The 23,964-nt window shown below is 37.6% G+C and overlaps 1 protein-coding gene across 13 annotated transcripts in view; it reads left to right on the plus strand.

Moving 5' to 3' along the window:
• The window catches only part of Mga (MGA, MAX dimerization protein), a 150,136-nt gene that overhangs the window by 103,355 nt on the left and 22,817 nt on the right, over nt 1–23,964 (plus strand). For 9 of the 13 annotated variants that reach the window (XM_013512579.1, XM_013512576.1, XM_013512582.1 and 6 more), the window contains exons 6-15: nt 3,056–3,187; nt 3,414–3,518; nt 4,866–5,572; nt 7,400–7,745; nt 12,701–12,927; nt 13,957–14,139; nt 15,003–15,075; nt 16,598–17,115; nt 20,827–21,124; nt 22,393–23,019. In XM_013512579.1, coding sequence (XP_013368033.1) covers nt 3,056–3,187; nt 3,414–3,518; nt 4,866–5,572; nt 7,400–7,745; nt 12,701–12,927; nt 13,957–14,139; nt 15,003–15,075; nt 16,598–17,115; nt 20,827–21,124; nt 22,393–23,019 — 3,216 coding nt within the window. The remainder of the gene's footprint in view (nt 1–3,055; nt 3,188–3,413; nt 3,519–4,865; nt 5,573–7,399; nt 7,746–12,700; nt 12,928–13,956; nt 14,140–15,002; nt 15,076–16,597; nt 17,116–20,826; nt 21,125–22,392; nt 23,020–23,964) is intronic. The other 4 variants (XM_013512585.1, XM_005381292.1, XM_013512584.1 and 1 more) reach the window with 4 other exon arrangements.

The raw sequence follows: 23,964 nt of genomic DNA on the forward strand, positions 1-23,964 counted from the left end.
GAGTGCTGGGGTTACAGGCATACACACAATGTCCAGCTATTTGTTTCTTTTCAGAATGCTAAAAGCATAAGTGAAAGAAAAGGTTCAACAAAAACTGTAAAGAGTTAACAATTGGCTTGAAGTAATTAAAGGTAACTTTATAATTTCTTATGTTAGATTTTGAACAGTTAGATATGAAACAGCTATATAAAGTATAAGGCAAAGAATCTAGATTTAGATGAAGTCACTCAGGTGGAAAAAACAACAGTAAAGGCTCAACTGAATTGGCAGTAAATACTTAAGGACTATGTAAAAACAAGATTAGCATAAAGCAGAGATTGCTGCCTTACAAAACTTTTATAGCCTCAAGCTTACATTTATTAAGCCAGTTATAAAGAAGTTGAGGGCTTGGGTAAGAGAAATAAGTAATCAAGATAGGAGACTCAAGTTGAGTTCAAAAGTGAATACTGGCCACATGGTAAAACAGCTTAGCTTCCTGTGCCTTTTCTGAGCCTGTGTTTTCATCTTGGTTCTTGTGTAGCCCATGACGCCAACTCAGGTTGTTAATACAGTGGAACCACACTGACAGGATGGGAGCTGATTATTCTATTTTTCTAGCTCATATAATTCTGAAGCTGATCATTCTGTGTTTGTATAATCTACATCTGAAGTTAACAAGAATGTTCTCCATTCTGCGATCAACAGTGGTTTTAAATTCACCAGTGTAACTGTATTTCATCATCCCAGTTAGAAACTGAACAGTGGGCCAGGGATATAGCTCAGTGGCACAGTGCCTGCCTGGCCAAGTGCAAGCTCCTGGGTTCGATTCCCAATGCCAAGAAGAAAAAAAGAAACTGAACAGTGGCTTTGGAGCATGGCCTATTAAGACATTAGTCTTCGCTACTCTTTTTGGCATTGTTGATGCTCCAGGTGGTACAGAAAGATGGAGGAGAGGATGAGAGGGTCCATAGAGTTACTATAATGTGTCTTTAAGAAGTAGCTCTTGAGGACAGGCATGGTGGTACACACCTATAATCCCAGCACTTGGAAGGCTGAGGCAGGAGGATCACTGTGAGTTCAAGGCCAGCCTGAACTACATAGTGAAACCCTGTCTCCAAAAAAAAAAAAAGTAGTAGCTCCTAATACGGTGAAATGTGACAAATTTAAGATTATAATTCAAGTTGTCATATCTGGAAAAGACTTTAGGCTATTTTACAGTTTACTTTCTATGAATTGTTTTAATTCTGCTTTGCAAGCCAAAGTTATTTACAGTCATTCTTATGAAGTTAGCTGTCAGGTGTGGTTGTGCATACCTGTAATCCCTGCACTTGGGAGGTAGAGGCAGGAGAATCCCTGGGAGTCAGGGCTACAAAGTGAACTGCATAATGAAACCCTGTCTCAAAAAGACGAAAAACAAAACAAAACAAAAATTAGCTAAGTCTAGGTCTCCTTGTGTCTGTTATTTGAGGAAGTGTTTTCTTGCAGGGCAAACATTTCTTACAAAGTATTTCTGGGTAAGCTAAGTTGGAATTATTTTGAAAAAGATTATGTCCCATTAACCTATACTTTAAGCATCTTTAAAAAATGCATATTTAAAATAAGTTGTATTTTTAAAATTTGTTATTACTAGCTGTCACTTTGGGACGGGTCAAAATATACAAGTAAATGCAGACAAGACAGTATGTAGTAAATAGTCTCTCTAAATTTGGTAGCATGAATCTAGATTTTATGTTATCTGTTGACCAGAAGGGAACATTTTTAATAGCTTTGTTCTATTCATTCTGCTTTCTCTATAGGTGGTTGTTCTGGTAATTTGTCATACAGTATTTTTCTTTTTGTAAAGCTGTGTAGTATCTCTTTTGATCTTTTAGAATTTGTTTTTCATTTGAATTTATACAATAGCTTTTTCTTTTCTGTCTCTCCTTCCCCTATTATTCTTTTCCACCTTCCATAGTTAGTTCTTATTTATTCTACTTTTGAGTTGTATATACTTTCTGGTAGTTTTACCAGATTTTCCTTGGTCTTCTTTTTTTTTTTAAACTTTTAGTACTGGGAATTAAATCTAGGGCCTTGAATATGCTAAGCAAGTACTCTACCATTGAGCTACACTTCATCTTAGCTAAGAGGCTGAGAAGCGTTTACCACTGAGCTGTATCTTCAGTCCTTTTTATTTTATTTTGAGACAGAATGTTGCTAGGTTGCCCTGTTTGGGCTTAAATTTGCAGTCTTCCTGCCTTAGCCTCCCAAGTGCTAGCCACGCCTGGCTAATTATCTATTGTTGCTTAATGAGTTACTGCAAACATAGCACTTTTTTCTCAAATTAAAAGAGGAAAACTTTTATTTTGGCTCTGTTTTAGTGGCTCTAAGGCAGCATGGCAATAGCTGACAAACATAGCAATTTAAAACAGCACATTTACTCTTTGGCTTTTTCTGTGTGTTGGTAGTCTTGACTATAGCTTAGCTGGTCCCTCTGCTTTCAGCCTCATAAGGCTACATCAAGATACTGGCTAGGGCTTGCCAGTATGGTGGTGTGGCTCCTGATGTGGCTCAGTGGTAGATGTTGGCCAGACCTAGCTTACCAGAAACATGACTAGGGAGGGAGCCACTTTTAAGCTTTCCTCAGCTTCTTGGAAAAGTTTTTTTCCTTGCAGCTCTAGCAAGATGGGTTCTACACTCTTACGTATCACATACACTTATTGTGTATATCCCACAATTAGTTAGAAACAAATCAACACTTTTTCCACACTCAAGGGAAGAGGTGTTACACAAATATATAATACTAGAAGGTGTGGATTATGGGTTCACCTTAAAGTGAATCTGTCACTATTCATTTTTATTTCGTTTTTGGTTTTCACTATTTCTTTTATCTCTTACTGCTTCCCTCCTCTTGCCAGAGGTTAAAAAGAGGAGAAGGAAGGAAGGAAGGAAGGAAGGAAGGAAGGAAGGAGGGAGGGAGGGAGGGAGACAGAGAGAGAGACAGAGAGAGAGAGAAAGAGAGAAAGAGAGAAAGAGAGAAAGAGAGAGAGAGAGAGAAAGAAAGAAGATATAGTATAATTTCTGGTCCTTTCTCTTGTAGTGGGGTTAAAATTGAATTCAGTGGATCCAACAATGAGCATTGATCTTAAATACCTGGGAGTACAGCTACCTTTGGCTCCAGCCACGAGCTTCCCTTTTTGGAACCTTACAGGCACCAACCCTGCCTCTCCTGGTGAGTGTAGCATTTGTAAAGTCAAGCACAGTTTAAAGTTTGGGTTATTTGTGATACAGATAAAAAGCTACCATATTTTGGAGATACGTAGGATTTTAAAGTATATCTTTTGTTTCTTGGCATAATGTTCATAAATAATTTATACATTTTAGATGAAGTCTTAGTAATTTGGCATATGCTATTGGCTTGCTAGAATGTTGGTCATCTCTTTTATTTTCTTCTATAGATGCTGGATTTCCCTTTGTTTCTAGGACAGGCAAGACGAATGACTTTACCAAGATCAAGGGATGGAGGGGAAAATTTCATAGTGCTGCTGCATCTAGAAATGAAGGTAATTAATTTTTTGAAAAATTCTAAATGTTTTGGAGTCAAAACGTTGTAGCCCAAACCTTGTGTTAAAAGTAAGCCTTGTTTAACCATTTTTTCTTGCTCTTCTGTCCACACTTAAACTGAGCTGAAAGTGATTATCTTGCTGACTTCTGTTTCTGCATAGCCTGAACTCTTAAGGTTCAGTTGCCAGTCATGTGAGGCTTAAGTAATACCTACATTTTTCAAACTGTATCTCATTCTGCTATTCCTTTTTTTTTTTTTTTTTTTTTTGGTTTTTCTCCGGTACCGGGAATCGAACTCACGACCTTGCGCTTGCCAGGCAAGGGCTTTTGCCGCTGAGCTAAATCCCCAGCCCCCCATTCTGCTATTCCTGTAGTTACAAAAATAAAGTGAAACTTTATTTTAGAACTGTATATATACATTAGAGGTATATAGTAATTCCTTATAATTTCATACTTAAAAGTATACTTGATCCAGGTGTTTGACAGTGTGCCTACCATTAAGTCTAGTGCTTTTATCCCTACATTTGTTTGCTGTTTACACTTTAACTGATGAATTTACCATTTGTGTGAAATAGTCTTTCTCACTTTTGAATATTTCTGTGGTATTATGACACTGCAGTGTTTGACTCTTTGCTAAATATTTTATTTTCCTTCAAAACTAAATGTTACATTCTTTTGTGGCTTTTACCTTTTCCCTAGGGTTTTGTATCAGATAGCAGATACATCAGTCTTTTAAGTAGATATTCTTTTAGGATGTCAACATAAATCTGTTGAGTTCTACTTTGATTTAATTCTACTTTTTGCTCTTAATAATTTCACTTTTCTGTAGTTTCTGTAGGTAGGTTAAAAGTTGCCAAAAGATTGCTGGCTTATGTTGATTATTGTTAGTGCTGTGCAGAAATCAGTACTTAATAAATAATTTGATAATTTGAAGATTAAGCATAATTTTTTTTTCTTTGTCTTTTTGGGACAGGATCATGCTATGCAGTTCAAGCTGGCCTTGAGTTCCTTTTGTAGCCCAGGCTGGTCTTGAACTCGCTGTGATCCGCTTGCCTCAGCCTTCTGAGGGCTGGGATTACAGGTGTGCGCCATCACACCTGGCTAGGCATAATTTTAGAGGATGTATTTTAATACAAATAGTGTCAGACTAGAGAAAGGATTTTCATATAATTGCTGAGACTCTTTACTTGGTTTTATATTTCCTTATTTCCAAAGAGAAAGAGTTTTAGAAGTTTTAGTAGCTTGATGCTAAGTAAGTATACCTGACCTTTTAAAGCCTTCCCCGCCCCAAGTTCTAAAGATGCGTCGTAGATTTTATTAAATATTTTGTGTCTCTTTATTTCTAGGTGGAAATTCAGAAAGTTCGCTGAAAAACCGTTCTGCTTTCTGTAGTGATAAGCTAGATGAATACTTGGAAAATGAAGGCAAACTGATGGAAACAAGTTTGGGTTTCTCCTCCAATGCTCCCACATCTCCTGTGGTATACCAGCTTCCCACCAAGAGTACCAGCTATGTACGAACACTTGATAGCGTACTAAAGAAGCAATCTACCATTTCCCCTTCTACCTCTTACTCTTTGAAGCCTCATTCTGTACCCACTGCCTCTCGAAAGGCAAAGCCTCAAAACAGACAGACAACACTCAGTGGCCGAACTAAGTCATCTTATAAATCTATTTTACCATACCCTGTTTCGCCAAAGCAGAAAAACACTCATGTGATGCCGGGAGATAAAATTACCAAGAACTCTTCAAGTACTGTCTCAGATAATCAGGTGAATAACGTTGTGCCAACTTTAGATGAAAATGTGTTTCCAAAGCAGATTAGTTTGCGGCAGAATCAGCAGCAGCAACAGCAGCAGCAGCAGCAGCAGCAGCAGCAGCAGCAGCAGCAGCAGCAGCAGCAGCAGCAACAGGGAACTCGCCCTCCAGGCTTGTCTAAATCTCAGGTAAAGCTAATGGACCTGGAAGACTGTGCACTTTGGGAAGGAAAACCAAGGACCTATATCACTGAAGAACGAGCAGATGTATCCTTGACAACTCTGCTTACAGCTCAGGTAAGTACTTTTTGCTTTTTGGAAGCATATTGGCTAGAGATGAGAATGTAGCCTTTTGGCAGGAGGATCCAGTAGTTTTTAACATTTAATTCCCAGTGACAGCTAAGGAGATGTCTTCCCCTTCCTTTCATTTTTTTATTTTGTTTTTCCTTGAGGTGAGTCTCCATATAATTCAGGCTGATCTTGAACTTATAGTGATCCTCCTGCTTAAACCTCCTTAAAGCTGGGATAACGGGTGCACCACCATGCCCAGCCCCATTCATTTGTTTTTTATCAACTATTTACTTAAGCTTAGATACTTCCTGCCAGCAGAGGGAGACTGTGTAGTTGAGCTTTTGAATAATGTCCTATGATGCTATATAAAGATAGCTGGCCATTCTGAAAACCTCTAATTGCATTCTTCATCAAGGGAACATTGCTGATCCTGTTAAATAACTTTGAAAATTCTGCTTACAAGGCACTAAATGCCAGAAAATACAAAAATTATAAACCTATAAGAAAAACTTGTTTTATGACATTTTATTTTAAGAATTTGTGATTTTTAACTTTTTTTTTTTGGTCTTTTTGAGACAGGGTCTCATTATGCAGTTCAGGTTGGCCTTGAGCTCACTTTGTAACCCAGGCTGGTCTCAAACTCTTTTTTTCTTTTTTTTTATAATATTTTTTTGGCTTTTTGAGACAGGGTCTCATTATGCAGTTCAGGTTGGCCTTGAGCTCACTTTATAGCCCAGGCTGGTCTCGAACTCACAGAGATCCTCCTGCCTCAGCCTCCCGAGTGCTGGGATTGCAGGCATGCACCACCATGCCTGGTGAATTTGTGTGTGGTGTTGGGGATCTCGAACCCAGGGCCTTGTGCATGCAAAGCAAGAATGTAATTTTTAAATGACGTACATATTTCAACACTCTCTGGTGCATATGAAATGATACAGCAACATGTTACTTTTTTAATCATGAGTTTTTGTACCTTTCCATTTCAGAGAACTAAATACAGATTCTGATCTTTTTCATTATTTATAGACTTGCACATGTATAAAATCCTGCCCTTTTTGTTAGTTATTCTAGAGTAGAGGCAGGCAGACTTTTTCTGTAAGGGCCAGATAAGATAGTAAATGTTTTATATTTGCCAGCCATACATATGTTGCAGTTATTTAGCTTTGCTGTTGTGCCATACACAGTATACAAATGAATGAGACTGGCTGTGTTCTAGTGAAATTTATTGGGTTGACGTGGACCTTAGGTTTTTCAGCCCCTGCAAAAGAACGTAATTGAGTAAATCCATCCTTGTTACATGTTTATTTTTTCTGGTACTGGCTATTGAATCCAGAGCTTTTGGGCTGAGCTGCATTGTCTGTCTGTCCATCTCTCTGTCTGTCTGTCTTTCCTTTCTTCCTTCCTCCCCTCCCTTCCCCTCCCTTCCCCTCCCTTCCCCTCCCTTCCCTTCCCCAACCTCGAACTCACTTTGTTGCCTAGGCTGACCTCAAACGCACAGCAGTCCTCCTGCCTCAGTCTCCTGGGTGCTGGGACCACAGGCAGGGCTCAAACTTGGATCCTTCTGCTTCTGTCAGCCTCTCAGACTCCACCAAGATGCCTGGCTCATCCTTGATATTTATGCTTGTATTTAATGAGGTTATTTATTCTGTTGCTATCTGTGCTATGCATTAGAATGGGAGATTGCTCAGAGAGCCAGTTATATTCATTTTCTGTCCTCTAAATCAGTGATGTAAATACTCAAAATCAGAGAAGGCAGCCGACCAATGTATGACTGTAAATTGGTGGTGATGCCAGAGGATGATTTAGTAGAATTACAACTTTCTGCTTTAATTTTAGGCATCTCTGAAAACTAAACCTATTCACACAATCATAAGGAAACGAGCTCCTCCATGCAACAATGACTTCTGTCGACTAGGTTGTGTATGTTCTAGTCTAGCTTTGGAGAAGCGCCAACCTGCCCACTGCCGTCGACCAGATTGCATGTTTGGCTGCACTTGTTTGAAAAGAAAAGTTGTACTTGTTAAAGGGGGATCCAAAATTAAGCATTTCCAGAGGAAGGCTGCTCATCGAGATCCAACAATTTATGATAATCTGGGAGAAGAGCCAAAGGAGGAAGAAGAAGGAGATAGAGAAGAGGAGGAACAAATGAAAGAGAAAAAGAAGAGAAAGAAGCTAGAATACAGTGAGTAGTGAGAGTTAAAACTGATCTATGTATGTTTTCTTATTTTTTTTGAAAAGTATTGTTGTTTAAAAAACGTTACTTATGGTTATCCTTATCAATGATCTAGTAAGGGCTTTGTGAATTCTTACATTTACATGTTCTTTCTATATGGTGTGTGTGATATGTACACAAACACACCTTTTTAAAATTTAAATTTTCTCTGAGAAAGAATAATAGTCTTGGGGCTAGGGATTTAGCTCAGCGGCACAGCGCCTGCCTGGCAAGCGCGAGGTTGTGAGTTCGATACCCGGTACCGGAAAAAAAACAAACAAAAAAAAAGAATAATAGTCTTACTTGGACTTCTAGAATGTCTTTGAACATTTGAAGTTCATTAGTGGTTTATCTAGTTTTTTGAAAGTCCCTGCACATATTCCTTAGAAAGAGTATAGATCATATAATGCATCATATTTTCTAAAAGGAGGAATTTGCAGTGAGACATTCTGATCACAGTTTTTTTTGTTTTTTTTTGGGTTTTTTTTGGTACTGGGAATTGAACTCGGGACCTCGCGCTTGCCAGGCAAGTGCTTGTGCTGCTGAGCTATATCCCCAGCCCATGCAGTGAGACATTCAGATCATGGAACAATCTTCTGAGTGAGCATCATATACTCATTTGTAAAGCTTATTTTTCCCTTTAGATAAAATATGGTGTAGAAGTAGACCCAAGTTACCTCTTATTGAGTTCTGAATTTTTTCCTATTATAGCTTTATATTTGTTTAAATATATTAAATATGAGCAAGGCACAGTGGTACATGCCTGTAATCCTAGCTACTTGGAAGGCTAAAATAGAAGGATTATGAGTTTGAGGCCAGCCTGGGGAACTAATGAAGACTCATACTCCAAAAGAGATCGGGATGTAGCTCAGTGTTAGAGAGCCCCTGGGTTTGAACCCCAGCACTGCTAAATAAATAAATAAATGGTGAATACATATATAAAAATTTAAAAATATGAATATGGTTTACTAAAGGTTTTCTTGTTTCTTAGTTTATCAGGAAATACTATTTTTTGGCAGTTTACATTTCTGTTTATTGTGTACTATTTCCATCAGAGATGATGATTAATATTTCAATATACTTCCACACATATATCTTTGTGAATACTATTATATATGTATAGAAATGGACTATTAAATATGGTGGCATTGTAATCTGTATACATTTAAGGTCATAAGATCATGATCCTCTTTCCTTATCAAGGATTGTAGATCTACATAATAATTTTGGTATTTTGAGTGTCTTATTATATAGTCCAGTCTGTGGAGCTCAGGCTGGGCTTGAATTTGAAATCCTCCTGCCTTAGCTTCCTGAGTGCTGGGATTATAGTTATGCACCATCATGTCTAGCTGTAATTTAGTTTTAGTGATTTCGTATTATTTGCAGTCCTTTCAGTTGGACTTTTTTGGGTTTTTTTTTTTGAGACAGGGTCTTCTATATATAGTAGTTCAGGCTGGCTTTGAACTCTTAGCCTAGGGTGTCCTCAAACACGTGGTGATCCTCTTGTCTCAGGCTCTTGAGTGCTGGGATTATAGGTATGTGCCACCGTACCTGGCTGGTTGGACTTTTTGGAGCCTTGTTTATTACATGTAAAATAGTGATGAATATCCCATGTTTAGGATAGCCTATTAAAGGTGAAATTTCTGACGGGTGTGGTGGCTCATACCTATAATCCCAGCACTTGGGAGGCTGAGGCAGGAGGATCGTCGTGAGTTCGAGACCAGTTTGAGCTACATAGTGAGCTCAAGGCTAGCCTGAATTGCATAGCGAGACCCTGACTCAAAAAGACAAAAAGAGGGGCTGGGGATTTAGCTCAGTGGCAAAAGCGCCTGCCTGGCAAGCGCAAGGTCGTGAGTTCGGTTCCCGGTACCGGAGAAAAACCAAAAAAAAAACAACAACAAAAAGACAAAAAGAAAAAAAAAGTGAAATTTCTGTGACAATAAGTGCACTTTAAGTATTTCTAGATGTTGCTGTAGTTATACGAACTTGTATAATTAGGTGGCACCAGTTTGATACTTTTAAAAATAGGTAATATTTTTAAAAACTTTTAAAACTATGTTAAATTAATAGGGAAAATTGATATCTTTAAAATTTTTTTATTGATAGGTTTATTGACCATTCATCATAATCTTCTATAAAGTGCCTTTTGGAATTTTTTGCTATTTTTTTTAATGCTAGTGGTAGCATTTTTTCTCCTAGAATTTGCAGGAGCCTTATTTTTTCCTAAGTTGTAATTCTGTGACTTATGTTTTAATTTTGTTCAAATTCTACCCCCTCTTTTCTCCTAAAAAAATGTGAAACAGAGCTGGTTAAGTCTGGCAGTCTTTTCCTAGGGTTTTCTGTGTTTGGAATCCTGTGTAGAATGTCTTTCTCTACCCTTAAAATTATAAAAATATTTGATTAGTTGTCTTCTGGTACTTTTGGTGCTTAAAGAAGCATTACTATATCTAGAATTAATTTGATGTGAATCTTGCAGTAGGGAAGAATTTCTCCTCCAGATGACTAGCCAGTTATATTATCACTTGCTGAATAATACATATTTTCTCTAACAGCTTAAAATGTCACCTGTAATGCAGTAAATTAAAGTATGCTGATGTTTCTCATCTCTCCTGGTTGTGATCAGTGCCAGGCTATTCTAATTGCTATTTTAATTTTTAAGTGAGATATAGTCCTTATATACATAGATGTCTTTATATAACTCAGGTTTTAAATGTTCAAACATAACACAAATTTGCTACCATGGTTTTATGTATATCTCCATACTGTATGTATATGTTTATATAATTAGTTTGTTTGTTTGCAGTACTGGAGTAATTTACCTACATCCCCAGCCTTTTATTACTTATTTGAGATAAGATCTTGCTAAATTGCCCAGGCTGGTTTCAAACTGGAGTTCTTCCTGCTTTAGTTCCACCCACCTCACCCCCCAGTGCTGAGATTATACTGGTGGGACGCTATGACTTCATTTTGCATTTAAAGCAACATATCTCCATTTCAAAGCAATAAGAATAAATTATCAAAAAAAAAAAAAAGTTACAAAAGCCATGGGCACAAGAATACTGTGTATCTGTTAGACTTTTTTGCTTTCTTGAATTGTATTGTGATCAGAGTTGTTAAATTCTGGGATCCAGTTATCAGTATTTTTTTAGCCTTTGCTCTTTGGTTTAGCTCATTATTAAGTAAAAATGCCTGTTCTTTTCTTCTCTGCAAGCCTTCAGTTTTATTATTAGGGAGGGATGAGGAAAGGAGGGAAAGTATTCTTTTTTTTTAGATTATTTTAAAAATTAATTTTTGCCAGTAGTGGTGGTGCATGCCTGTAATCTCAGCACTTGGGAAGCTGAGGCGGGAGGATTGTTGTGAGTTCGAGGCCAGCCTGGGCTACAAAGTGAGCTCAAGGCCAGCCTGAACTGCATATTGAGACCCTGTCTTAAAAAAGAGAAAAAAAAATTAATTTTATTGGTTCATTTTATTTTTTCTTTTCGCTTTTCCCCCATCCCAGTATTGGTACATTTTAGGTATACATGATGATAACATTTATCATAAGGAATTTGTACCTGTGCATGTTATTCTTTTTTTTTACATGGTATATCTAGATTTTTCCTTTTTTCCTTTCTCTCCCCTCCCTTCAATCCCTCTTCCCCTTTTTATTTACAAAAATTTTGTTTCCATTTTCTTCCATGTATTTTCTTGTTTTTCGTTTCTCTTTCCTTCCTTTCTTCCTCCCCATCCCTATTTTTCCTGCTCATTTGAATCTTTTTTTCCCCCCTACTATATAAAAGGAGTAAAAATACAGAAGAGTTACTAAATGTTTTGGGGAGGGGTTGCTAGGAATCAAACTCAGGACCTTGCGCTTGCCAGGTAGATGCTTGTGCTGCTGAGCTGTATCCCTGACTCTGAGAAGAGTTATTAGAGGGAAAAGTGTTGTTGAGACTAAAAATGAGTAATCACAAAATAAATAGACAAATTGAAAAGTTGCGCAACCCTCTGTATGTTTTCCAAAAAGATAGATAGAAAAATGAGGGGAAAAATGTTATGGATGGTTTGAAGGAGTTTGAAAAGAAGGAAAGGACAGAACAGAGAAAGGGGGAGAAGATACTCAGATGATGAAAGAAAGTATCAGAGCTGAAGAACCTAAAATTTCTGATTAAATGGCCCTTGTTGAAGTTACTTTTCTCATTGCGGAGACAAAATATCCCACACCCAAAGTTAAGGGAGGAGAGGTTTATTTAGCTCACAGTTTGTAGAGGTTTCAGTCCATAATCGGCTGACTCCAAGGAAGGATGGCACGTGACAGAAGGGCAACAGTTCGTAGCGGCAGTGGAGGATAGCAAAAGCAACAAGAGAAAGCAAGACAAGCCTCTTTCTGTCCCTTATAGTGTATCCAGTCTACTGGGATTAGGGTGGTACCAATCCAAGCAGTGGACTAAACCAGTAATCACCCACCCTTAATTCCAGCATTGCTCTATAAATCAGTCACACACTCTAGATTCAGCCACCTCCAAAAAAACTCTATGACTGTATGAAGCTTTAGGGGAACATCTAGACACAAACCATAACAGGCCTATTGAAGGACTGTAGCTCAGTGGTAGAGTGATTGTATTAGACCTTGGATTAAATTCCCAGTACTGCAAGGGAAAAAAGTGGGCCTACCAACAATACCGCCCCCCCCCCACGCCAGTAATAATTTTAGGAAGATTCATTTCTAGATACATTTTCAGATATTTTAGAATAATAATAAAGAGTAATTATGAATTAAGGGTTTTAAAAGAAACGATTTTGCATGGGGAAGATTGAGAAATTGTTTGATATAAAAGAGATTATCAGTTGGGGGGAATATACTTTGTTTTGATATTACTTCAGTGTTTTGTTTTGGTATTACTTGTTTCCAAAAGCACCTAAAATCTTAACCTTTATTTTTTGTTAAGCAATATGTGAAACAGAGCCTGAACAACCTGTTCGACATTACCCATTATGGGTCAAAGTAGAAGGTGAAGTAGATCCAGAGCCAGTTTATATCCCAACGCCTTCTGTCATTGAACCTATGAAACCATTGTTACTGCCTCAGCCAGAAGTAGTATCTACTACTGTGAAGGGCAAACTGCTCACTGGAATTAAACCTGCACGGGCATATACTCCCAAACCTAATCCTGTGGTAAGCCTGCAGTTTAATATTTTTTAAATTGCAAATTACAAGTCACTTGTAAAGGTGATGGATTCTAGTCAGAGTTTTGGTTGATACTTTCCGAACAGTTTTGCTTTTGTGTAATAGATACATATGACATCTTCCTTTCTGGGTTTAATCAGTTGTTAGCATTTTTAAAATGTCATAAAAGAGAGAATAATAATTCTTAAAAATCACTAAATCTCTCTTCAAGAAGCTTATAGGAAAATAGCTTTTTATGTGACTTGCAAAAGTATTTTAAAGATATATGCTGTTACTCCAGTAGTGTAGACTGTTGAGTAATTAAAATATGTAGAGTATATTAAAAAATTGGAAAAATACTTAGAAAAAGCTTTTAAACTCAGATTTTTAAAAATACATAATTATAGCAATAAAGTTCAAGATTTAAAGTAACAGTTGATACTACATGACTTTGAAGACTGATGGGTAAAAAGAGCTGGTTGTTTGAATATGTAAATAGCTTAAGCAATTCTGATTACTGAATCCATTTCAGTTTCCCCAGTTCATTAATTTGAAGAAGGATCCTTTACTGTAGTGCTTCTTAGTTTATGTAGTCTCAGTACCAGTACTGGTCTAAAACTGTTACTGATATCTCATGAAATAAGTATACAAAATCAGAGCAAATATTTAGAAACTTCTACGCAAGTTAATTAGAATAAATCTATTAAATCTAATACTAGAAAACTTGAGCTTGCAGTTGTTTTTCTAGTAATTTTTATTGTATTTATAGTTGCAGACAGTGATAGACATAATTAACAAATTCTTCCTTCACCATAGATGATTTGAAAAGCACTACTCTGGTGTGACTGGAAATTTCCTGATAATGACTACCCCAAATTAGCATATATGAACTGTACTTAACACTATTCAATTTTAAAGGTTGCATTTAAATTTTTCAGCTGTTACAATGGAAACAAAGATTAAGATCTCTTTCCTTTTGGAGTCTAGGAGAATTTTTTTCACCATTGTATGGAATGTTTTGTTGTATGAAACTTACAGATACGGGAAGAGGACAAAGATCCTGTCTATTTGTACTTTGAAAGTATGATGACTTGTGCCCGAGTTCGAATATATGAAAGAAAAAAAGAGGAACAGAGACAGCCATCTCCATCCCCATCCCCATCTCCATCATTTCAGCAGCAGAGCTCCCGTCATTCTAGTCCTGAGAACCACAGTATCAAGGTGAATTACTTGTATAATTACCTTTTAACTTCCAATTAATTCCCTGTTACTGGTATTAGAATAATGAGAATTTGCAATGGTATCAGAGTAATCTACTTTGGATTTGTATGATGTATAAATTATTTCTGTTTACCTGTTTACTGATCTATCTCTTGGGACTCCCAAGAGTTTTATTCTGATTCTGGAGTAACTGAAAACAGAAAAAACTTAAAACATTTCTGGTTTTAATTTAATTATTTATAATTACTAGGATATGCATTTTTCCACATTGGTGAGCTTTCTAACAGCTGAAGCTTGTCCTGTTAAAACATCCAGTATTTTTTCTTCTTTACTATAGTATACTATAAAGTACCACATAAATTATTTCCTTACTGATTCAGTCATAATTAAGAAAAGTAGAGATCAAATTATTTGTGTTTGTCTGGGATTATATGACAGTAATACAGGTGTGTGTACAAATGTAAAGCTGTTGATTGCTTACATATTTTAACTGGGCATGGTGGCTCATTCCTATAATCCCAGCACTCAAAAGGCTGAGGCAGGAGGATTGCCATGAGTTCGAGGTCAGCCTGGGCTACTTAGTGAGACCCTGTTTCAAAAAACAACTAAGCAAACAACAAAAAGCTGGGTATGGTGGTACGTACCTGCATAAACTCAGCAGTTGGGGGAGGCTGAGGCAAAAAGATTGAGACAAATTCAAGGCCAGCATGGGGTATGTAGAGAGACCTAATCTCAAAAAAAACAAGACACCCTCCCCCTCTAGCAACAACAACAAAAATCTTTGACAGATTTAATGCTTATTTTCTCTTCTTTGTGGACATTAAATATATGTTGAAGTGTTTCTGTGTTATTTCCTTGTTTAGGAACCTGATTCTGAACAGCAGCCCTTAAAACAATTCATTTGTGAGTTGGAGGATGATTCTGATAAATCACAAGGTCAGAATGAAAACTAGATTCTAATGTTTGATATTAATTATATAGGTCTGGATTATTTAATGATGGGAAATAGTCTATCAAGTTTTTTTTAGATTATCCATCCAGAATACATGATCTACTTTTGCTTTTTGCCAAAAGTAGAAATAATTAAAAGTCTTCTCACATTATTTGGTTTAATACTCTTGTTCTCAAAAATAAAAAAAAAAATTCATTTATGTTGCTTTGGCAGGAGACATTTGAGGACGAGGTCAGTAAAATAATTTTTAAGCCCTTTCCAAACCTCAGCTTTATTGGCAGCATTAGCTACTGAATTTGCTGTGGATCTTCCCAGAGCAAATAGCTACTACCATCGCTGCGGGAATGCAGAATAAAGGAAGTAATGTCACTGGTTTACTACCATGATGAGAAGTAGTGACTAGGGAGTTACCTCTTTGTTTTTGGTTATGATTCTTAAGCCTTATTACACTATGCAACAATGCTTCCCAAACCCCTCTTGCCCTTCTTAAATTCCATGGTCATACAAAGAATAATGTGTCTGCAGCATGTTAAGGGAATGCAGTAGAGAAGGCAGCCTGAGGATAAGTACCTTGGAGGCCATGGGAACCTATATTCTCGACATACCTACAATTGTAGCACAATGGTTGGGGAGCTCTGTTATAGAAATCAAGATGTGTAATGAAATACATACATCAGCATGCCACTTTGGGTAGAAATACATTGGGGAATTGAATAGTCCATATATAGTCAGGAAATGGAACAATATTATATAGAGGTACAGAAGTTACTTGGAATATTTCCAGTAGAAACTAGGGAGAGAGCATCTTCTTTTTTTTTTTTTTTTTCCGGTTTTTCTCCGGTACCGGGAACCGAACTCATGACCTTGCGCTTGCCAGGCAGGCGCTTTGCCACTGAGCTAAATCCCCAGCCCCAGAGAGCATCTTCTTGAAAACCAAAACTTTCCTAGCTGGGTGTAGTGGTGCATGTCTGTAATCTCAGCACTTGGGAGGATGAGGCAAGAGGATCACTAAGTTCAAGGCCAACCTGGACTACACAGTGAGACCTTATCTAAAAAACCCACCAGTACTTTCCTTTGCACTTACTTAGTATTTACTGTTACCTTTACATGTTACAAAGCTAGCTTGCAAGTACTTCCCTTTGCATATATGCTCTGCCTGTAGCAGAATATTAACTTAACCCAACTTAGTCTAACTTGGATTAAGGTCATGCTGTTTTTGCAGGCTAGCACTTTCTTAGATAATAGTGACCTTTCAAAGCAGTGTTAAGGTATTCTTTTTCTTTTTTTCCTTTTAAATCAGAGCACTCAGCAGAATAGTGAAGATGATTGTAGTCTGATCATGTGAGATGATCCATTTTTTCTGGAAAACTCCCAAATTACTGTTACATGAGGTTACCCCTGAAAGTATATGGGGTATGGGACATTGAAAAGCTATTGCATTTCTTTCAAAGTTTAGTGTAAAGTGATTGTGATATATAGAAGTATCACTTTTTTTTTTTTAATCAGAAAAGAGCTGGAAGTCTCCCTCCAATGAAGGAGAATCTTCTTCTACGTCTTACGTGCATCAGAAATCTCCTGGTGGTCCTACCAAATTGATAGAGATCATCTCAGACTGCAACTGGGAGGAGGATCGGAACAAGATTTTGAGCATCTTATCCCAGCACATCAATAGCAACATGCCACAGTCACTTAAGGTGGGCAGCTTCATCATTGAGTTGGCTTCTCAGCGAAAGAGCCGGGGTGAGAAGAACCCTCCTGTTTATTCTTCTCGTGTGAAAATCTCTATGCCATCATGTCAAGACCAAGATGATATGGCTGAGAAATCTGGATCAGAGACTCCTGATGGTCCATTGTCCCCTGGGAAAATGGATGATATCTCTCCTGTGCAGACAGATGCCCTGGATTCAGTGAGGGAGAGATTACATGGAGGCAAAGGTCTGCCTTTTTATGCAGGGCTTTCTCCTGCAGGGAAGCTTGTGGCCTATAAGCGTAAACCCAGTTCAAGCACATCTGGGCTTATCCAGGTGAGAATTATCTTTAATCTGGATATAGCACCTTTTTATACTTAGGTAACATCTTGATTTTTTTCAGAGCCTTTCGTAGGCCTTACATCATTTTGTCTTCACATTTCATGGAAACTAGATAACAAAATCATTTTCCCTTTCTGTAATAGGTTAGGATTGGAAGTACACCTACAGTGAATTTTTGGCACATTTACAAACATAAATATAGGCTTTATGTTACATTATTATATATATAGTTATAAAATATGTATTATTATAATTATATAGAAAATAGGCTTTATATTAGCCTATAATTTTCTTTCTAGTCTTTCCAGAAAGTTTTTCTTTTTACCCCTTATTGCCTGGGCTCTAGTGATAGTTTGACAGCCAGTAAAGTTAGGTATTCAGTATAGTTCTTAGAATTTATTATTAGTAGACCACTTTCAAAATAAATGCAGATAGCCAGTGTCATGGTACATGTCTGTAAACCCAGCTACTTGGAAGGCTGAGGCAAGAGGATTTCAAGTTTAAAGTCAGCCTGAGTGACTTATTGAGAGACCTTTTCTCAAAACAAAATGGGCTGGGAATGTAGCTCAGTGATAGAATGCCTATCATATTCTATGATAGCTTGTCTATCATGTTCAATCTCCAGTACTTCAGACAAACCAGTCCATGTTTAAAATATTAGAAGTAGTAAAGTGGTATGGTAAGGCAACTTTAAGGCAGGCAGTGGGTAGTATATGTTTAGAAACTTGGGTAAAATAATTGTTTTGTTTTGGTTTTGTTATGGAGTGCGAGTATCAAACCCAGTACCTCATACATGCTAGGCAAGTGCTCAACCATGGAGCTATGTCCCTAACTCAGGGGAAAATTTCAATTTAATGTTTTTCAAACACATAAAAGTTTAAAGAATTGAGCCACATTCACTTTTTTTTTCTTTATTTTATTCTTGTTTTTCCAGTATAGTCCTTGTTTTGGTTTTTTTTGTGTGTTTGTTTGGTGTTTTTTTGTTTTGTTTTGTTTGTTTTTTTTCCGGTCCCGGGAATCAAACTTAAGACCTTGCGCTTGCCAGGCAGGCGCTGTGCCACTGAGCTAAATCCCCAGCCCCTCCAGTGTAGTCATTGTTGAAGAAATATTTCTCTCCTTGCTTTTTAATAATTTAGGCAGTTTATATTAGTAGAATGCTGACATCTAGAAAAGCTTTTGGAAAGAGAAGTTTTAAATTAAAATGTTAAGTCATAGTTGAAAAGGTTTTTCTAGATCAGTGACAGCAGATGTGTTTTTATTAATGAGTAAATAGCAAGTAAGGACAAGTATCTCACATTATTGCCAAGGTTGCTTGACTTTGATGAGTATAACTGCTTCTCTAGGCTTAGGGTGGCTCCATTAATAATATCAGTGATTGACTTTAAAACTTTATCGCAGTTTACTCTCTGTCTTTTTGAGACAAGCAGGGTTTAACTGTGCAGTTCAGGCTGGCCTTAAACTCGCTTTGTAGCCCAAGCTGGCCTTGAACTCACAGTGATCCTCCTGCCTCAACCTCCTGAGTGCTGGACATCACAGTTTACTCTTGCTGGTGCTATGTAACTCCTTCTGTTGGCATTTCTTTGTTTTTTGTTTTTGTTTTGAGGCAGGGTCTCAGTGAGTAGTTTAGATTGACCTGGATTAACTGTGTAGCCCAGGCTGACCTCAAACTCACAGAAATCCTCCTGTTTCAGCCTCGCAAATGCTGGGATTTATAGGCATGTGCCACCACACCCAGCTCTATTGGCATTTCTTTTTTTTTAGTTTATCTACTGGCATTTCTTAAACTACTTGATAAGAACAATGTTTTCTCTTTACATACTGATTGATACTTTGAGAGCAGAGACTTGCTTGATATTTCTGAGATAAGACTCCCTAAGAAAGGGTATATAGACAGGCATATGGGCTACTGTAGAATGTAATTTCCATCTTTTTTTGTTTTTTTGTTTTTTTCCGGTACCGGGAATCAAACTCACAACTTTGTGCTTGCCAGGCAGGTGCTGTGCCGCTGAGCTAAATCCCCAGCCCGTACTATAGAATGTAATTTGCATAAGGATTCAGGCAGCTTGTAATACAAGTTGATCATCCTTAATCCAAAAATCTGAAATTTGAAATGATCCAAAATTTGAAAATTTTTGAAATGACACCACAGGTAGAAAATGTCTTACCTGACTTTGTGTAATAGGTAGTAGTAAAAATGCATCCACACCAAAAGTATTTTATAAAACTACCTTAAGACTATTGTATAACATACACAAAACATAACTGAATTTTGTATTTATATAGGTCTCTTCCCAAATATTATATATATGCACATTTTTCCAAGTCACATGTCTGAAACATTTCTGGTCCCAGCCATGTTGGGAAGGAATATTCAACCTGTATAGACCTCGGGGAAGCTGCTGTGTAGGTGTAAGAGCCATACCAAAAGAACAGATAGAGATATCTGACCTAGATTCCCTGTAGTATAATATCTAAAAACTATAGTAAAAGTTACTTTTGGATGGAAAGATCACATTTTTTGTACTAAACTTGAGGCAGAAATATTCTTGATGTCTTTGGGAATAGGTACAATTTTATATGAGTAGCAAAGAGTAATTTTGTTTTGTGTTTAAAGATGTAGTGGCTTGCTCTATTACCTCACCAGTTTTCTGTCAAGAGTGTACATTCTACCTTACCCCACCCTCTGTCTTCCAGTTTTAAATGATGAAACAGAAAAGATTATCTTCTCTCAGGTCATCCAGCAATATGACCTAGAGAATATAGATAAATAATATCCATGTTCTGTTGGGAGGTTTCTATTTTCTTTCCTTAAAAACAAAATAATTGTGCTGCTGCCCAGGATGAGCAATGTAATCAACTCTGGCAGCACAGAAAATCTGTGTGTGTCATTTGTTCGTTCCACTTCTGAGAGTTTGGTGGTTATATCTAGAACCTATAACAGATTTATACTAGCATTTTTAAGACATGAAGACAATCATTTCAAAGCTGAACCTTTTGAAAACCACAATTTGAAGTTACTTTGTAGTTTAGGTTATTGTAACAATGATTATCTTAGTAGATTCATCGTTTGTTTTTCAAATAGGAAGGATGCTTCAAAGGACCCTTGACTGAGGGGTTCACTATGCCTCTGGTCTAATCAGGGAGAGTGTGTGTATCAGTTTTTCAATTTTGCTGATGACTGTTAATAGCTTACTCAGAATTGCTTGTTAAAGTAAAAAAAATTGGACAGTCATATCTCTTTCACATATCTAGGGTATGAAAATGATGTTTCTAAAATGCTCTTGTTTCCAAACTACAAAATGAGGTGAGGTTAGTTCAGAATATCAGATGCTGGCATTTTTTTTCTCCTTCCCATTACTCAGATTACCCTGAATGGAAAAAGTCCACTTTTCCCCTCATCTGAAAGAGACTTTTTGCTGGGTGTGGTAGTGCACACCTGTAATCCCAGCTGAGGGAGGCTGAGGCAGGAGGATCATTGTGAGTTCAAGGCCAGCCTGGGCTACAAAGTGAGTTCAAGGCCAGCCTGAACTGCATAGTGAGACGCTGTCCCCAAGAGACCCTCCCCCTCAAAAACAAAACAAAACAAAAAAAAGATGTTCTTGAAATACTTCTTAAAACCTGTAAAAATGAGACACCCCTATGAAGGGAGAGGAGTTAGCAAGAGAATTTTATCTTTACAGAATTTCTCTTTGCCACTTGTTTCAGGTTAATGGTAAGAGTTACCCGCAGGCTAAGTTGCTATTGGGACAGATGGGGGCATTGCATCCAGCCAATAGGCTAGCTGCTTATATCACAGGCAGGTTGCGACCCTCAGTCCTGGACCTCTCAACCCTCAGTACTGTCATCTCCAAGGTAGCATCCAATGCCAAGGTGGCTGCATCCAGGAAACCACGTACCCTGCTGCCTTCAACATCCAATTCCAAAATGGCATCCTCTTCTGGCACTCCAGCAAACCGCTCTGGGAAGAATACGAAGGCATTTGTCCTGGCAAAAAGACCAATTGGTAAGTTGGAGAACAGATCTGTTTTGTAAAGACCTGTAACTTGGTGCTTGGCCAGTGATTATAGATATGATTGTAGAAACTTGAGAAATACAGAATATGGCATTGCTGTTTATATGTATCTTACATATTTTAAAATTTTTCTTGGTAGTTCTTCTGATGATCCATAGTAGAAGAATTGAGCTCTAGTTAGTTTTACAATTATATTTGAGGCTTTTGACTGGCTATATCAATACATTAAAGACTTAGAATTCTAATTTTCTTTTTTAAAAAGAGTGACATTTAAAGATATTTTCTCTAGCATTTTTCCTATGAGGACTGAGGGTTTTGGCTCCAGTCAAACATATGCCTTGAATTTAAAAATCCAAGAAGGTAGCACATGCTAGTGGGATGAGATAGTCTAGGCTTAAAATAGAAGGCTCTTGTGAGATGTAACTTTCAATGTTTCGTTGTTCTGTACATCCCTGTTTGTGAATGAGAACCTTTTTTTTTGCTTAACATTTCATTGCTAGTCTGTAATAAATTGCCTTGTTGAAACAGTCTTGTTTTAGTATTGAGATCACCTATAGTTGTTTATTAAATTCTTTTTGTTGGTTCAAACCTATTTAGGAATATTAAGTGAAAGTATCAATTGTGTCTTCATTCATATTTCTCTAACAGGAAATTGAAATATCTGGTTGAAGGCTGGAGTTCTGTGAAGATAGAGGATATAGGCATTGTGTGTCTTAAAAAGAATCTATTTTGCCTCTTTTTAAAAGCAGCCTTAATTGTGATTGAAAAACAGAAAAAAAGCAGTCCTCTCTTGCTCTCTTTTGAAAAAATTTCTTTATATATTTTAAGAATATACAATACACAACTGTAAAGGACAGCTATAAAGAGGTGGAGTTGTTGGTGCAGTAGAAAATGGTGGAAACAAGTTTTAAAACTAGAATTAGGGGAAAAAAAAATCTTCTTTCTTTTTAGGTAAAGAATTAGTCACTGCTATATATTTGTAGTGTCCTGACAATTTGAATGTATTGCATAGTCTTAAAAGAATTTTAGTAGGAAAACTCAAATTTTAATCCCTTTCTTGTTAGAATTATAATTGTTGGCTTTGGTTTGAAGGAAGTATTTGATTTCTGTGGGTAAAAATTGGCACATATAATGAAGGTAGGTGGTTGTACATGTGAGAAATTGACCCAGTGGTGCGCAGTTAATGTTCTTAAACACAGTCACAAGAAGGGAGAAATAAGAGAACTGAAGATTTTTGACCTGCAAATTTTTATTTGCAGCGGCTCGACCCTCTCCTGGTGGTGTGTTCACACAGTTTGTGATGAGTAAAGTTGGAGCCTTACAGCAGAAGATACCTGGAGTTAGCACACCCCAAACCCTGACAGGGCCACAGAAGTTCAGTATCAGACCTTCTCCAGTAATGGTCGTCACACCTGTGGTTTCTTCTGAGCCAGTTCAGGTGTGCAGCTCTGTGACTGCTGCTGTCACTACTACCGCCCCTCAAGTGTTTTTAGAAAATGTTACTGCTGTGACATCTGTGACTGCTATTTCTGACGTGGGAACTAAAGAAACTACTTATTCTTCTGGTGCCACCACTGCAGGGGTTATTGAGGTCTCTGAAACCAATACCAGCACCACTGTAACATCTACCCAGTCTACAGCCACTGTGAACCTTACCAAAACTACTGGGATAACTACCCCTGTGGCTTCAGTTGCTTTTCCTAAATCTTTGGTAGCATCTCCTCCAACCATAACTCTTCCTGTTGCTTCCACTGCCTCCACCTCCATAGTCATGGTGACCACAGCTGCCTCTTCCTCCATGGTGACCACACCAACTTCATCTCTGAGCTCTGTTCCTATTATACTCTCAGGAATTAATGGGAGTCCACCAGTAAGCCAGAGACCAGGTAAGGCCTAGTTGTTAATCATCACTTTACCATATAGCTGTGTATATAATTTTGCGATTGTGGTAGGAATGCATATACATCAGGATATATATCAGGAATGCATATATATCACAGCTATATGCATATAGAACTGTGTAGGCCATTGGTGGTGAACCTATGGTACATGTGCTGCAGCGGGCTGTTTGTATCATTGAAGCTCTAAAAGGTTTGCCATGACTGGTGTAGGCATTTCTGCTATTATGTATTCTTGAAAATATTTGCATTCTTTAAAACTGAGCACTGGAAATAACAGAGCTCATGATTAATACAGGGTTAAGACAGACCACTGAAAATCAGTGGTTTTTCTTTTTCCTTCAGTAATGGGAATTAAACCCAGGGCCTTTGCACTGATGAGCTACCTTCCCAGCTCTTTTTATTTTTTCTTTCGAGATGGGATCTCGTTAAATTTGCCAGGTTGGCCTTGAATTTAAGATCCTTCTGCCTTAGCCTCCTTGGTAGCTGGGATTACAGGCATGCACCACCACACCTGGCTTTATGTAGTTTTGTTAACTGAAGAAGCAATTTGATTCTTGGGCAAATAATCTGATAGATGGTTTGGTGGAGTTGGAGGTTGCTTCAGGAGATACTAAAAATTTAAAAACACTAGAATGGAAATGCTGGCTGAAGAACACTGAAATAATGCATATAAGAGTAGAACTCTGAGACATTAGACCAGCCAGTAAGGTGGACCTGGAAGGAAGTATACAACCTACTGACAGCTGGGGTGTACCTCTCCAAGGAGGAGAACACTATGTGCAGGTTCTCCTTATTTTTGCAGGGTGTGTATGTGTGCATGTGTGTGTGCGCGCACATGCTGCTTTTTAATTTAAAAGAGACAATGAGATGAGAGGGCTTCTGCCTATGCCCTAACCAAGCTGAAGCCCTTTTTTTGTTTTATTTTCCCTT

This window comes from Chinchilla lanigera, unplaced genomic scaffold (assembly GCF_000276665.1).
Source record: "Chinchilla lanigera isolate Chin_1 unplaced genomic scaffold, ChiLan1.0 scaffold00015, whole genome shotgun sequence".
Classification (NCBI taxonomy): Eukaryota; Metazoa; Chordata; class Mammalia; order Rodentia; family Chinchillidae; genus Chinchilla; species Chinchilla lanigera.